The following is a 15,995-nucleotide window of genomic DNA, read 5'->3' as shown; positions in this document are numbered from 1 at the left end:
AACTCACCTGACCTCTCACCTACTTAACTCACCTGACCTCTCACCTACTTAACTCACCTAACTCACCTACTTAACTCACCTGACCTCTCACCTACTTAACTCACCTGTCCTCTCACCTACTTAACTCACCTGACCTCTCACCTACTTAACTCACCTGACCTCTCACCTACTTAACTCACCTAACTCACCTACTTAACTCACCTAACTCACCTACTTAACTCACCTGACCTCTCACCTACTTAACTCACCTGTCCTCTCACCTACTTAACTCACCTGACCTCTCACCTACTTAACTCACCTGACCTCTCACCTACTTAACTCACCTGACCTCTCACCTACTTAACTCACCTGACCTCTCACCTACTTAACTCACCTGTCCTCTCACCTACCTAACTCACCTGACCTCTCACCTACTTAACTCACCTGACCTCTCACCTACTTAACTCACCTCTCACCTACTTAACTCACCTCTCACCTACTTAACTCACCTGACCTCTCACCTACTTAACTCACCTGTCCTCTCACCTACTTAACTCACCTGACCTCTCACCTACTTAACTCACCTGACCTCTCACCTACTTAACTCACCTGTCCTCCTACTTAACTCACCTGTCCTCTCACCTACTTAACTCACCTCTCACCTACTTAACTCACCTCTCACCTACTTAACTCACCTGACCTCTCACCTACTTAACTCACCTGTCCTCTCACCTACTTAACTCACCTGACCTCTCACCTACTTAACTCACCTGACCTCTCACCTACTTAACTCACCTGTCCTCCTACTTAACTCACCTAACTCACCTACTTAACTCACCTCTCACCTACTTAACTCACCTGTCCTCTCACCTACTTAACTCACCTGTCCTCTCACCTACTTAACTCACCTGACCTCTCACCTACTTAACTCACCTGACCTCTCACCTACTTAACTCACCTGACCTCTCACCTACTTAACTCACCTGTCCTCTCACCTACTTAACTCACCTGACCTCTCACCTACTTAACTCACCTGACCTCTCACCTACTTAACTCACCTGACCTCTCACCTACTTAACTCACCTGACCTCTCACCTACTTAACTCACCTCTCACCTACTTAACTCACCTGACCTCCTACTTAACTCACCTGACCTCTCACCTACTTAACTCACCTGACCTCTCACCTACTTAACTCACCTCTCACCTACTTAACTCACCTGACCTCCTACTTAACTCACCTGACCTCTCACCTACTTAACTCACCTGACCTCTCACCTACTTAACTCACCTGACCTCTCACCTACTTAACTCACCTGACCTCTCACCTACTTAACTCACCTGACCTCTCACCTACTTAACTCACCTGACCTCTCACCTACCTAACTCACCTAACTCACCTACTTAACTCACCTGACCTCTCACCTACTTAACTCACCTGACCTCTCACCTACTTAACTCACCTGACCTCTCACCTACTTAACTCACCTGACCTCTCACCTACCTAACTCACCTAACTCACCTACTTAACTCACCTGACCTCTCACCTACTTAACTCACCTGACCTCTCACCTACTTAACTCACCTGACCTCTCACCTACTTAACTCACCTGACCTCTCACCTACTTAACTCACCTAACTCACCTACTTAACTCACCTGTCCTCTCACCTACTTAACTCACCTGACCTCTCACCTACTTAACTCACCTGACCTCTCACCTACTTAACTCACCTGACCTCTCACCTACTTAACTCACCTGACCTCTCACCTACTTAACTCACCTGACCTCTCACCTACTTAACTCACCTGACCTCTCACCTACTTAACTCACCTGACCTCTCACCTACTTAACTCACCTGACCTCTCACCTACTTAACTCACCTGACCTCTCACCTACTTAACTCACCTGACCTCTCACCTACTTAACTCACCTGACCTCCTACTTAACTCACCTGACCTCTCACCTACTTAACTCACCTGTCCTCTCACCTACTTAACTCACCTGACCTCTCACCTACTTAACTCACCTAACTCACCTACTTAACTCACCTGTCCTCCTACTTAACTCACCTAACTCACCTACTTAACTCACCTGTCCTCCTACTTAACTCACCTAACTCACCTACTTAACTCACCTAACTCACCTACTTAACTCACCTAACTCACCTACTTAACTCACCTAACTCACCTACTTAACTCACCTAACTCACCTACTTAACTCACCTCTACCTCCTACTTAACTCACCTGACCTCTCACCTACTTAACTCACCTGTCCTCCTACTTAACTCACCTAACTCACCTACTTAACTCACCTGACCTCTCACCTACTTAACTCACCTGACCTCTCACCTACTTAACTCACCTGACCTCTCACCTACTTAACTCACCTGACCTCTCACCTACTTAACTCACCTGACCTCTCACCTACTTAACTCACCTGACCTCTCACCTACTTAACTCACCTGACCTCTCACCTACTTAACTCACCTGTCCTCTCACCTACTTAACTCACCTGACCTCTCACCTACTTAACTCACCTGACCTCTCACCTACTTAACTCACCTGACCTCTCACCTACTTAACTCACCTGTCCTCTCACCTACTTAACTCACCTGACCTCTCACCTACTTAACTCACCTCTCACCTACTTAACTCACCTGACCTCTCACCTACTTAACTCACCTGACCTCTCACCTACTTAACTCACCTGACCTCTCACCTACCTAACTCACCTGTCCTCTCACCTACTTAACTCACCTGACCTCTCACCTACTTAACTCACCTGACCTCTCACCTACTTAACTCACCTGGAAACGTGTTGTGAGACTTGTCATTTGCCTTTCTTAACATGTTAATACAAAAACGTCCCTTTCCGACTTCCTTGGGAAAGGTAAAAGACGAGGCCAGAAAACGTTTCAGTTTATTATCTTCCATGTGTTATGCAGCATCTTTCTGTCTGTTTCTTGTTCGTCCGTCTAGACTGGTTTATTAGAGGAGACGGCCCTGCGGATGCGATCCCTCGGAGCTGTCAGTTTGTGACACACGTGCAGCACAAGACCCAGGTGTTGAACATGGACACAGTGCGACTGGCAGACGTGAGGACCACCCCTGTTGACTCTGTGTCTGGTGGGTGAGAGAACCAATCAATCATCATCTCTGTGTTGCCCTGTCTTCTGTTCACACATGCTATGGTGTTGTGCTCAGGCCTTGTATGGGTGGAAGTGGCTTGACATGGAGGGTTAGAGACAGAAGCTTTGTACAAGTGTGTCACCAATGATTATCCTCTTCTCTATGTTTGACACAGTAATCTTCCTGTATTACCTATATTACCAGTACTTCATATCCACACAAGAATTACATTTTTCCATTCTTCATTGGCATCCATTTTACGTTATCTTAAACCAAGCACCAAATAACAATCCAGTTCAAAAGGACCAAAATCACCCCAAATCATTTCAATGAATAGACGTCAGACTTTTCCATGTGACAACAGTCATTCTGTTTCTCATATACTACAAATATATATGTAAAAGTTTAGGCTTGGCTTGAATGCAGCAAGAACAAATATATGAAGATGACTTTGAAAGACAAATAATTCTCCTCTGAAAGCTTCCAGTGTGTCGAGGCACATCAGTATTGTTACTTGACTGTTTGTCTTTGAAACCCAGGTGGCCTCTGGAATGAGACATGTGCCACACCTGTACCCAGAGAACTGCAGTTATCTCTCCTTTATCTCTCCTTATGAGCCAGAAAAAGGAAGACATGCGACAGTGAATTACTCTCACTCTGTTCTCCTGTTTTATCAGTACATATGTATCTGTTCAGACAGCTGTCTGCATCATGTTGAGTCACACGTGCCCATAGACATGAACAATAATCATACACAATCAAACAAGAGTTTTCTCGGTTGCTATAGGTTGCTATAGGTTGCTATAGGTTGCTATGGTATTAGCATAACAGGCCTAATATAATGATTAAAAATGATCACTATGAAAGCAGACGTTGATTATAATTATGTGAAAAGGGCTGTTGCTAATTACTGTTGCTTCAGTATATTTGTCAGCGGCAAATTAAGAAAAAAACGTTCATTGGCGTTATGTTTCTTCATGAGAACAGCTGATCCATCCAATTACAATCTGGGTTAGTTCTGTCCACGTCTCTAAGGTCATCCAATTACTGCAAGGCACCTTACTGTGTAAATGTGTAAGTGTGTTGTTGTTTTAACCAATTAATCTAACTCAACTACCTGTCAGTGTTGTTCATACTCAATGGTCTCACATGTCAACGCATTTACAGAACATATGAGGCTTACATTTACTTCAGCTGTGTGCTCTACTTGCTCCTATTCAATCTAAACTCTTTATTATCCCACCCTTACCCACCTAACCCTGACCCTCGTTGTCTCACGTCAGACAGCGTCTGCTCTGATCTGTCCGACTTTTGGAGGAGGAAGCGAGTAGGGGACAGAAAGAGAAGACGTGAGGAATCGCAAGAAAATAATGAAGGGCCAATGCTCTTACCAAGTCATTTGGATTGTTGCTCTGTGCTGTAACACACTTTATGAACTAATATACCATCCTCCCTCCTAAGTACAGACAGCGTCCATGTTGGTACTAGATACTGATCTCTGTGTCTGTGTGTCTTACAGATCAGCCAGGCAGCTCCAGGTCGGCCAGCGCACCAGGCCTCAGGACCCAGGACGGCTCCCACATTGCCTTTGGCTCCAGGGTTGCAGGACCCCCTCGGCCTCCACCAATGGTGAGGAAGAGCAGTGCACCCTGGGAGGGACCAGATGGGAAGGCGTACCGTAGCCTGAACATGGTGAGCCTCTGCAGGGGAGTTTATAACAGGGTTTTAAGGGGATTTCATCAGTAGTGTATATCAATAATTGGGGAGAGAGCCTGCAATTACAGTGTCCATTCTCCAAAATAGATAGTAAAAAAACACCTATAATTTTGTTTAACAGCCAACTCTCGTTGTCCTTTTTGAAAAATAATGATTGAGTTTCAGTAGTCCTTGTTGGTTTCCGTCTTTCTCTGATAGTTTTCTGGTGATGGAAATGTTAAGGAAAGTAGAGCATGATTGTTTTCTTTTTACTCTGTGAACTCCTGTCTCTAATCATTCCAACCATCGGGCAGTTGTGACCCAGGATACCAGGTGAGAGCAGGGCAGGAGCAGGGCAACACTAGGATGTTTTCCCCTCCATGGTCTGGTAACACCTGACTGTTGCATCTACTTCTAGATGTTCTTCCCTTCATCTCTCTCTGTCTGTCTCTCAATCTGCTCATATCTTACTCTCTTTGTTCTCCTTAAAGCTTATATAAATTAATCAAATTGTTTATTAATTGATTCATCAAGCCTTTACAATGCGTGTTGATATGGATTTTGAGGATCCATGTGTTAACCCGTGCAATACAAATGAGCCCATACCTCCTCATTATAAAGTATGTCAGTCAGTCAGCCAGTCAGTCAGTCAGTCAGTCAGTAGTCCTCCCTCTCAGCTGACTGGTGTGAGTCTGGTTCCCAGATGCCTGGCTCGGGTGCAAGGACTAGTCGAACAAGTGCTCCAGAGACGTCCAACAACGGAGACTTGAATGAGAGACCTAGTTCCAGTGTCCAGAAGAATTACTCTTTCCCTGAGCTGGCAGGTAAGGACAACCTTCCCCTGTCCTAACACGTGGCCATGTAAAGAAGGCCCAATACATACAATATCAACATGAACAGAACGAGATCTTTCAAGAGATTGATTACAGCAAGTCTTCCAGATGTCGATGACCCGCCCACACAGTTCTGCTGACAAATCACAACAGCATCAATAAATCAATCTCAAATTGAAAGATGTCTGACTTTTCATTTGAGAATGATGTCAGAATGTCCTATAATATTAATGTTTCAGAAAGAAGCATGCTACTATATTCCATAGTGTGATTCCCATACTGACCCATATACACAGATTTGACTTGGAAATTGAATATGTTAATAATATAACTTAATAATAAGTGAGCTTATGGGAGAATGTTGCTTAGCTTGTTTCGCTAGGTCCAGTGAGACTGATCGTTGCTCAAATGGATCACTAGTTGAGTCAATCGCTCTTTTATCAACTTTTTTCAACCAAATTAACCATGAACATGGTATCATTAGTGGAATGCAAACCCATAGAGATAATTGGTTCCTAAGGTTACGAGGATCACAGTTATTGTATTCCCTCTTGGTCTGAGTGCATACTAATCTCAGATGTCATTATTCTGGTTAGCATTCTGCTTTATATGGGGATGCTGAATCAGTCACATCGTACCCTGACCTATATTCAACGATATTAGACTTGGTAATGTAATATGTTGAGTGTGATGGAGTGCAAAAGAGGATCATTAGAATTCCTCAGCTAATTCAATTGAGTGAAATACCTTTATTGAGAATTAATGATGGTTTCACTGTGCATAGTCAGCCCTTAGTTGCTGTGCTATCAAGCCTTACAAACCCTGTTAACTGGTTACGTAGGTTATATGCTTGTTAGGATGTTATTGTTAATGAGTATTACAGGAAGCTTGTGTACAGGAACACCTGGGGGCTTGCAGCCTCGGCCCCCAAAAGACAACAGAGCAGCAACAGAGAGGCAGAGGCGGGGGTCCAGGACGCTACGGGTCCACAGCGCTGGACGAGAGAGAGCAGCACTCTCAGGTGAGACATCTGAGACATCTACTGAGACATCTACTGAGACATCTACTGAGACATCTACTGAGACATCTACTGAGACATCTACTGAGACATCTACTGAGACATCTCCTGAGACATCTGAGACATCTACTGAGACATCTGAGACATCTACTGAGACATCTGAGACATCTACTGAGACATCTACTGAGACATCTACTGAGACATCTACTGAGACATCTACTGAGACATCTACTGAGACATCTACTGAGACATCTACTGAGACATCTACTGAGACATCTCCTGAGACATCTGAGACATCTACTGAGACATCTACTGAGACATCTCCTGAGACATCTACTGAGACATCTCCTGAGACATCTGAGACATCTACTGAGACATCTACTGAGACATCTCCTGAGACATCTACTGAGACATCTACTGAGACATCTACTGAGACATCTCCTGAGACATCTACTGAGACATCTACTGAGACATCTCCTGAGACATCTACTGAGACATCTCCTGAGACATCTACTGAGACATCTACTGAGACATCTCCTGAGACATCTCCTGAGACATCTACTGAGACATCTCCTGAGACATCTGAGACATCTACTGAGACATCTACTGAGACATCTACTGAGACATCTACTGAGACATCTACTGCCCCTCAGCACTGCGTCTCCTGAAGACACCCGCTTTTCCCCTCTACTGTGTCCCCTAAAAACTTCTATTGCCCCCCTTTGTACTGTTTCTCTGTTTCTCCAGTGTCTAAATATAAAAATAAAAATAAACTAGGTTTAGAAGAAGGTTTTTCCTTCTATCAGTGGCCCCGGGCCTGAGCTGGATTACTCTTCCTGCTACGACTGGTGGATTGATGATTCACTTGCTTAGTCAAATGTATTGATTGTAAGTCGCTTTGGAATAAGGCGTCTGCTAAATGCCAAACATGTAAATGTAAATGTCAGGTGAGCTGTGTGAAATCATAAGGAAGATTAAATCATGAAGATAAAAACCTTATTCTCTCTGTGCACAGATAATAATACAATAATAATAATAATAATAATAATAATAATAATAATAATAATAATAATAATAATAATAATAATACACCCTCATGTGTGTGTTGCTGACTGGGTGTGTTTCTTTATGCCTGTGTATTTAGTCTGTTTGTTATTCTGTTGAACCAGGAAGCCCAGATGCTCCTCTCAGCAGCCCTGCAGCCAGGCGGGGGTCCAGCAGGGGAGTGAGCTGCCAGCGACCTCTGACCCTGAACCAGACGAGAGGAGACCAGACAGCAGCTCCTCTGTCCAGCAGGGGAGTGAGCTGCCAGCGACCTCTGACCCTGAACCAGACGAGAGGAGACCAGACAGCAGGTCAGCTCCTCTCCAAACAGACAGAGGCAGCGTCTGGGTAGAGCTCCTCTTAGTGCCGTTGTTTCTCATCACCTCTCACAGATAACGTGGAGAGAGAGACAGAGAGAGAGAGAAGAAACGTTATTTAACTAGTTTTATCCATCTCCTCCTCCAGAGCAGACATTCATTGGGGGCGGCTGTGTCTCAGGAGGTAGAGTCACCGTCTAATGATCGCAAGGTTGGCAGATCGGCGGTTCGAGCCCCGGCTGGCCACATGTCGAAGTATCCTTGGGCAAGACACTGAACCCCAAATTGCTCCCAGTGAGCGGGCCGGCGCCTTGCATGGCAGCTGGCCGCCATTGGTGTGTGAATGTGTGTGTGAATGGGTGAATGAGAGGCCGTTGTAAAGCGCTTTGGAGCAGCCTTGAAGCAGCAAAAAAGGCGCTTATATAAGTGCAGTCCATTTACCATTAGGGATCTGAATGAGGCATTCAGTGGTCTGTGTGAGGCAGGCAGCATGTTTTGAATAATCGGTCCAAGAATGATTCTTGGATTCATTCAAACTGGCTTATTAATACGTTGCTTTTTTATGCTAACTTTAGACATCAGTCTATGTGACTCACTACATTTCAGCAACCTATAATAGCTGCCAACTCCTTAATTCTTCTCTTTAACCCATGCCAAAGCTTTAAAAAGGGATTTTAGTAGAAACACCCCCTTACAGTACTTACAAAATGAACCCACATGTATGCTTAATGTCTTCTACGTACGTTTACAGGCTGTTCCCACAGGCTGTGAGCAGCTCTTGTGCAGCAGCAGGCCCTCGCCTTTCGCTAAAGGCAATAAGTCCATTAAGGTAATGGCACATTAAATAAAAGTCAGAGGAAGTCCCCTGGGGTTCAGGGTCTTGAACACAGTAGGACAATTAAAAAAGGTGATTATGCCGTTGAGCTGTTTCAACGTGCACTGAATGTTCACTCACTCAGGCCAATAAAGGTGTTGTCACTGGTGCAGCGCTCGGCTACATACCTTTGACCTGGAGTCTGTCTGAGAGCATCTGGATTGATTCTTCTAGTCCTGCTGGCTGACAACAGTGTCTTCATCACCCCATCTCTGAGTGGAAGCAAGTTTCCAAGTTTCCAGTGGCAGCACAGTGCGCCGATTAGATAGCAGATGATGTCTACAGAGGGTGATGTTACCCCTCCCTCTCCCCTCCCTTCCCCCACCCCTCCCCTACTGTTGTCTCGTTTCCCCTCCCCCATCTTCTTGTAATCATTGGTTGTATGTGTTCTATTGTAAAGCGCTTTGAGTTGTACGAAAGGCGCTATATAAATAAAGCTTTACTTACTTACTTACTTCTTTCAAACGGTTGTCTCCCGGATGGACTCTTATGAACATACTATACTATGATACTGTTAGTATAGACTGAGGTATCTGTTAGTATAGACTGAGGTATCTGTTAGTATAGACTGAGGTATCTGTTAGTATAGACTGAGGTATCTATACACAGCGCAGCAATTCCAGTGCAATAAGCAAAACGTTATTAGTCAGCGTGGACGGCGGGTCTCTCAGACCACATTTGTTCCATTTGTTCCATTTGTTCCTGGGTGTTTTTCAGCGCCGGGGCCCGTGGACCCCATGGGCAGAAGGCTCCGTGTGTGAGTGATGTTCTGCAGCAGAATCGCACCCTCGCTACTAACGATGTGGTTTGTGTGCTGGCGGGCGAGCCCCGCTCTGCCACGGGGAAGCGTTTCCCTCTCCCTGCGTACCGGAGACAAATACATTAGCATTGTTTTCACTACTCCAGCTCCACTTATGCATATTTGAAACGCTCATTAAGGCATTACGCCGCTATTAACCAAACTGGTGAAAAACTGTATCTGCGTGCAGGAGGAATTAATGCACTGCTTTTGGCAACTGTCGATGAATTCGTTTCAATCTGCCATATTGTGATTAGGAGGTTATTTGCATAAATGAAAATGAACTCCAGAACCACAGGAGCTTTCTGATGAAGAAATTAAGAGGGATACATTACGCCCTGTAATTAGATCCCTATCATTACTCTGTGTTCAGCTTTATTGGCACAGGAAAACCAAAGTGTTATTTGCTGTGTGTTGTGCACCAGCCACAATTATTCCATACTTATTCCATACTCGTACAATTATTCCGTACTCTTGTATTGTGGACTGCACTGCATTGTGGGATCTATACTCACTGGACACTTTATTAGAAACACCTACACTTACACCTTTGCATTTCATTCAGGTGGTGTAATGATATGGGGAATGTGTTCTATACCTATGCTATGATCAATCATCACAACATCAACAGCCTATCTGAGTGTTGTTGCTGACCATGTGCATCCCTTCATGGCCACAATGTACCCATCTGCTAATGGCTACTTCCTGCATGATAACGCTCCATGTCACAAAGCAACAGTCGTCTCAAACTGGTTTCATCAACGTGACAATGAGTTCAGTGTTCTTCAGTGGCCTTTCCAGTCACCGGATCTGAATCCAATAGAACACCTCTGGGATGTGGTAGAACACCTTTGGGATGTGGTAGAACGGGAGATTCACAACTTGAAAGCAGCTGAAAGATCTGCAGGAATTGTGTGAGGCAATCATGTCATCATGATGTCATCATGGACCAGAATCTGAAAGCAATGTTTCCAACATCTTGTGGAATCAACGCCACAAAGATCTGAGGCTGTTTTGAGAGCAAAGGGAGGCCAGACTAAAGGGCTCAGTGAGGGTAGACTTGCTGCCAAACATAGTTGTTCATTGTGTAAAGTAAATAAGGGGACGTGTTGGGAGTCGCAAACAGTTCCGCCTGTAATAAGCTGTAATTACCGGTGAAATAATGATCAAACCTAGTCAACAAGAAGCCCTATTAATTATGGTAACAATTATGGTAGAGTTCTCTTATTTTTATTCACTCTATTTATTTTGATATTCCTCTTCAGATGAGTTGCTGTTTCCCAGTCCTGTTGAGGGGTGTGGGGATCCCTCCAGAGCTCTGGTAGAGCCCATACGCTGCAAGCCCACCTCAGGCCTCCCCCCTTCACCCCTGCAGGACTGGGGCAGCCGGGGGGAGAGTGAGGAGGAGGGGTCTGACTCTGAGCCTCAGCTCTCCCTGGAGGAGCTGTTCACCTTCTCCTCACCGCCTCACTCCGCCAGGCGAGGGCAGGGGCATGGAGAGACCTCTGGAGACGCAGCCCAGACCCCTGAGACCCCAGGTCAGGAGGACGGGGGAGGGCGGAGGGGGGCGCTGCCAGAGGACATGGGAGGGCGGAGGGGCGCACAGCTAGAGGACGACTTCATAGCCAGCGAGAGTGAGGATGAGGTACGTCTCTGTGATGAGGAGGTATGTGTCTCTGCCAAATGTCTGGTCCTGATCCAGAGCTTTTAGAAAGGGTGAGAGCACACATTCACAGACACACAGACACACAGACACACACACAGACACGCACACACACACACACACACACACACACACAGTCACACACACACACTCACACACACACACACACACACACACACACGCATACACACGTTCCACGTCCTGCACTAAGAAAGACTGGATGGGGAAAAATGGATATGGCACTTCTCAATATTCAATCACTAAGCAATAAGACTTTTCTTATTAACGAACTCATAAACGGCATGTTTTTAACAAAAACCTGGTTAAATAGCGACAGACCTGGTGTAGTTATAGAGACGTCCCCTCCTTGCCATAGTTTTGAGCGTTCTACAAGGCCGGGGAAAAGGCGGTGGGACTGCCTCTATATTTGTCACTCATGGTTGAGTTATCCTCTGTAATTGACTTGGCCATCTCAGACCACTACTGTGTCCTTGTCTCTGCATTCTTCTCATGATCAGCTGTGTTACTGCAGGTTGTCAGGAAACGTTATCTTCCCCCTGAAGATGCTGAACATTTCATGAACCATATTAATAACATACCCCCACATACCCCCACAGAGCCTTCCGTTCTCTTGTGATGATTTAGTCAACAGGTTTAATAATAAGCTGAAGGTTACCATTGACGCAATAGCACCAGCCAAACTTAAGAAGATTAAATCTAAACAGAAACCACCGTGGAGAACTGGGGATATTATTAACTTGAAAAAAGCTGAAGGTAAATGGAGAAAAAGGAAGCTTCAAGCTTCAAGTCCATTATGACATTTTTAAAGAACACATCACTATTTTCAATAAAGCAGTTATAAATGCGACACAAACTCATTTCTTAGAGCTGATTTAAAAAAAATCATAATAATCCCGGCTGGTCCAAACTCTCTCATGTTACCCCCTTCCTTCCTTCCTTCCTTCCTTAGTTCCTTCCTTCCTTCCTTCCTTCCTTCCTTCCTTCCTTCCTTCCTTCCTTCCTTCCTTCCTTCCTTCCTTCGCACCGTTCACTGGCTCCCGACGGCAGCTCGCATCAGATTCAAGACCCTGGTGCTCGCCTACAGGGACAGCCCTGCTTACCTGCAAGTAACGGTCACCCGCCAAACATCAGCCCGTTCACTCCGCTCCTCTACGTCTCTTCACTACCCTGGCTCGTGGAACGAGCTTCCCGCGGCTGTCAGAACTACAGAATCACTCCCCATCTTCCGTCAGAGGCTGAAGACCTCCATCTCTTCAGGCTACACATTGGGCCAGGGTTTGGGGACAGACCGTGCAGATAAGAAGGGCACCAGGGTCTTGAATCTGATGTGAGTTGCTACTGGGAGCCAGTGAAGGGTTAGGGTTAGGGTTAGGTGCAGAGGAGCAGGGTGACATGGGACAATCTGGGGAGGTTGAATACCAGAGGGGCTGCAGGGTTCTGGATGAACTGCAGAGGTCTGACGCCCGGCCAGAAGTATTATATATATATATATATATGTATCTACACCCCAAGGCCTATCACCCTCCCTGTCAACAACCTGTAAGCTCCCTGCAGCCTGTCTCCCACAACGCTCTCTCTCTCATTTGCTCTCTCTGTCTCTGTCTCTCTGTCTCTCTGTCTCTCTGTCTCTCTCTGTCTCTCTGTCTCTCTGTCTCTCTCTGTCTCTCTGTCTCTGTCTCTCTGTCTCTCTCTGTCTCTCTGTCTCTCTGTCTCTCTGTCTCTCTGTCTCTCTGTCTCTCTGTCTCTGTCTCTCTGTCTCTCTCTCTCTCTGTCTCTCTGTCTCTCTGTCTCTCTGTCTCTCTGTCTCTGTCTCTCTGTCTCTGTGTCTCTCTGTCTCTCCGTCTCTCCGTCTCTCTGTCTCTCTGTCTCTCTGTCTCTCCCCCTCCCCCACTCTAGTGATGTCAACGTGTATCCTTTATCCTTTACCCGTCAAACAGACTATGTTTCTGTCTCATTCATTGCTGTCCCGGCCATTGCCAAGGCTATAAGCTTTGAGAGGCATGGACTGTCGCCAGCAACATTAAGTTTGATACCAGTGATTTTACTGCAGTAGAATTCCTCTGGGCCCTAGAAGCCCTGGAGTGTAGTAGGGGAACTAGAGGTTAGGAATGTAGTCCAGCTTCTCTGGAGGAGATGAGGGTGACCCCTCCCTCGCTATCAAACATGCACTCTTGTGTGCCTTTCGCTGAAGACCTCTATACAACCACGCCTGGTACATTTTACTTTATTTGGACATTATATGATTTGTTCCAACCATTTTGGAGGATGTTCAAACAATCTTTTACTTTCAAAATGGTGAACCCAATCTAAAAGAATACCCCCCCACTGAATTAAAGCTGTCTACTTTGACCCCATAGTAATTGTTTGATCCCAAATTTAAACTGTTGGAATATAGAGCATAAAGAAGACGAAATGCTTCCTCGTCCCGATACTTCTGGAGTATTCGACCCCTCGGTTCGACCCGTCACTATGGGGACCAGATTGCCTGGTCACTTGTACACATACAAGAATGTCCCCCACCGACATGTACGCCGTCTCCAAACCAGTACTAAGGACAGGTTGCACCACAGAGGGTGCAGTCATGTCCAGGCTTTAAAACTATTGAGAGAGAGAACACACTACAGTCACTTAGAACAGTCAGGAAGAGAAGAGTGGTCATTGTAGTGAAAGGTTCTGTACACATGATGTCCCATAGTGGTCAAACCAAGCTGACTGAAAAATAACATGCGCTCACTTGGAGGGAAAAAGAGCTTTGAGGTCTGTTTTTATTCTCTACGCAGCTGAACACATTCTGTTCTGTTCTGTATGAGAGAAACATTATTCACTATAGATGATTAAGATCAGCTCTATTCTGTACCAGGATAAGTAGATGCAGTTTTTTTCAGTCACTGTAAAAAAAAAAAACATCATATAGAACTTCAGTTATGAATTAGAAAAGCATATTTATGTATGAGTAAATTATGTATGGGAAAAGCCTGATTAATTTAGTTCTCTATTGAAGTAAAATATTCTGTATGAAAGAGAAAAGCAGATCTCTGCTTAGTCCAGTTGTGTTATATTTACGAAAGATATTATTCAGCTTAATTCAGTTCTGTATGAGAGAAACATAATTCATCTGTTCTGTGGGTCTGTCCTTCTCCGGGGGGAATTCAATTTCATCTTCAAGATACATATGCTCTGCTACAGTTAATTAGGCCACCCTGATTGATGTCTCTCTGGGTGTTTCCGCCTCGCTAGGAGAACACAGAGTCTCTTTCCCCCGGAGCTTTCTGTCTCCAGTTACGTCCTATCTTGTTACGTTTGTTTTTCTACAGTAAATAATCTGTGATTAATTTCAATACACTATAGACCAGACGTAACATGTTTTATATAGATAATGAATGAATTCAAATTCGCTATTATTATTATTATTTTCCATAGATAGTCTGGTGGTGAACCAATAACTAGATTGTCTTCTAAGCAATTGTTACTAAAGATAGAAAATAGATAATACTGTACTGATTGTTAAATAATGAACATATTTCTGTGCTCAATCGACACATTTCACCGGTTGATCAGATTACATTAATGTAGATCATTTCCCAGACTGAACTTCTGCAGTATAGTCCTGATTATGTCTACAGTGATTACATCTGTGATATGACCTGTGGCATTTAGTCATGGATACTATGCAGGCTCTATATGAACCCCTGACCATAGCCATCCACAGTGTGAACTGTGACGTATGCATGCTCCACTATTTATAACCGACACTTGACACACAATGTGCCTTAATGACACCTGCAGCTTGCCTTAATGACATATAAATGTGTGGTCGTGAACGAAAAAGAAATAATGGCAGAAAAGATAAGAGGAATAAACGGAGAAGGAGGAGGAGAGAGTCAAGGGGGGTTTGGGAGAGTCTCACATTCCCTAACATGCAGGTTGTCCTCATTAGCAAGCAACGAAAAACTGTCTGCTGCTTTCAAGCCAAATCTATGGAGACCATTAGTGAGGATGAAAGCCACACTAGTTTAAAACTATTGCTTTAGACAGGTTTGCAAGACTAATGTTGTGTCTTTCTAGATAGCCTGCTGCCATACTTAATTGCAAGTAATTTCTGATATGGCCACAGCTAGCGGCCCCGTCGTACACTGTTAGCAGTTTATTAGCCGTCCCACTTGATTTCTCATTCATCTGTGACAGGCTTTCTTTTCTTTTTTTTGCAGTGTCTACCTCTTTCAAGGTATTGCATCAGGCCCTTACCAATTCTTTTGGTGATGCATCTAACGTTATTCATATTCAAAGAAACCCAAAAAATAAAAGCCAAGTTCTCCTTCTGGAATACATAAAACATATTTTGAGGAGAGGGTTCAATCAAAATGAGAAAGAAAAAGTATTTTCAAATGAATATAGTATTAATGTTTAACTTTCTTTTTTTATAAATGTCAAACTTTATATTAGATTAGATTCAACCTTTTTGTCAAGTACAACAAAATGTATTTTTTGGCTCTAGGCACAGGGTCAGCCATAGTCAGCGCCCCTGGAGCTATTAGGGGTTAGGTGCCTTGCTCAAGGGTACAGTGGCAGTGGTAGGCACCTTAAATATGATACCAGCTCACATGCAGCTCCCTCCTGAGGCG

At 44.6% G+C, this 15,995-nt stretch overlaps 1 protein-coding gene across 1 annotated transcript in view; it reads left to right on the top strand.

The window, feature by feature from the left end:
• The window catches only part of cfap20dc (CFAP20 domain containing), a gene marked incomplete at both ends in the record, with an annotated part of 36,049 nt that overhangs the window by 8,476 nt on the left and 11,578 nt on the right, over window positions 1-15,995 (top strand). Inside the window, 7 exons of the mRNA XM_080545750.1 lie at window positions 2,960-3,106; window positions 4,629-4,801; window positions 5,508-5,628; window positions 6,556-6,658; window positions 7,825-8,010; window positions 9,608-9,754; window positions 11,004-11,334. Coding sequence (XP_080401876.1) covers window positions 2,960-3,106; window positions 4,629-4,801; window positions 5,508-5,628; window positions 6,556-6,658; window positions 7,825-8,010; window positions 9,608-9,754; window positions 11,004-11,334 — 1,208 coding nt within the window. The remainder of the gene's footprint in view (window positions 1-2,959; window positions 3,107-4,628; window positions 4,802-5,507; window positions 5,629-6,555; window positions 6,659-7,824; window positions 8,011-9,607; window positions 9,755-11,003; window positions 11,335-15,995) is intronic.

This window comes from Nansenia antarctica, assembly GCF_963989245.1.
Source record: "Nansenia antarctica genome assembly, chromosome: 15".
NCBI classification, from domain to species: domain Eukaryota; kingdom Metazoa; phylum Chordata; class Actinopteri; order Argentiniformes; family Microstomatidae; genus Nansenia; species Nansenia antarctica.
The sequence above is the reverse complement of the archived record's forward strand: the minus strand, read 5'-3'. Positions and strand labels throughout refer to the sequence as shown.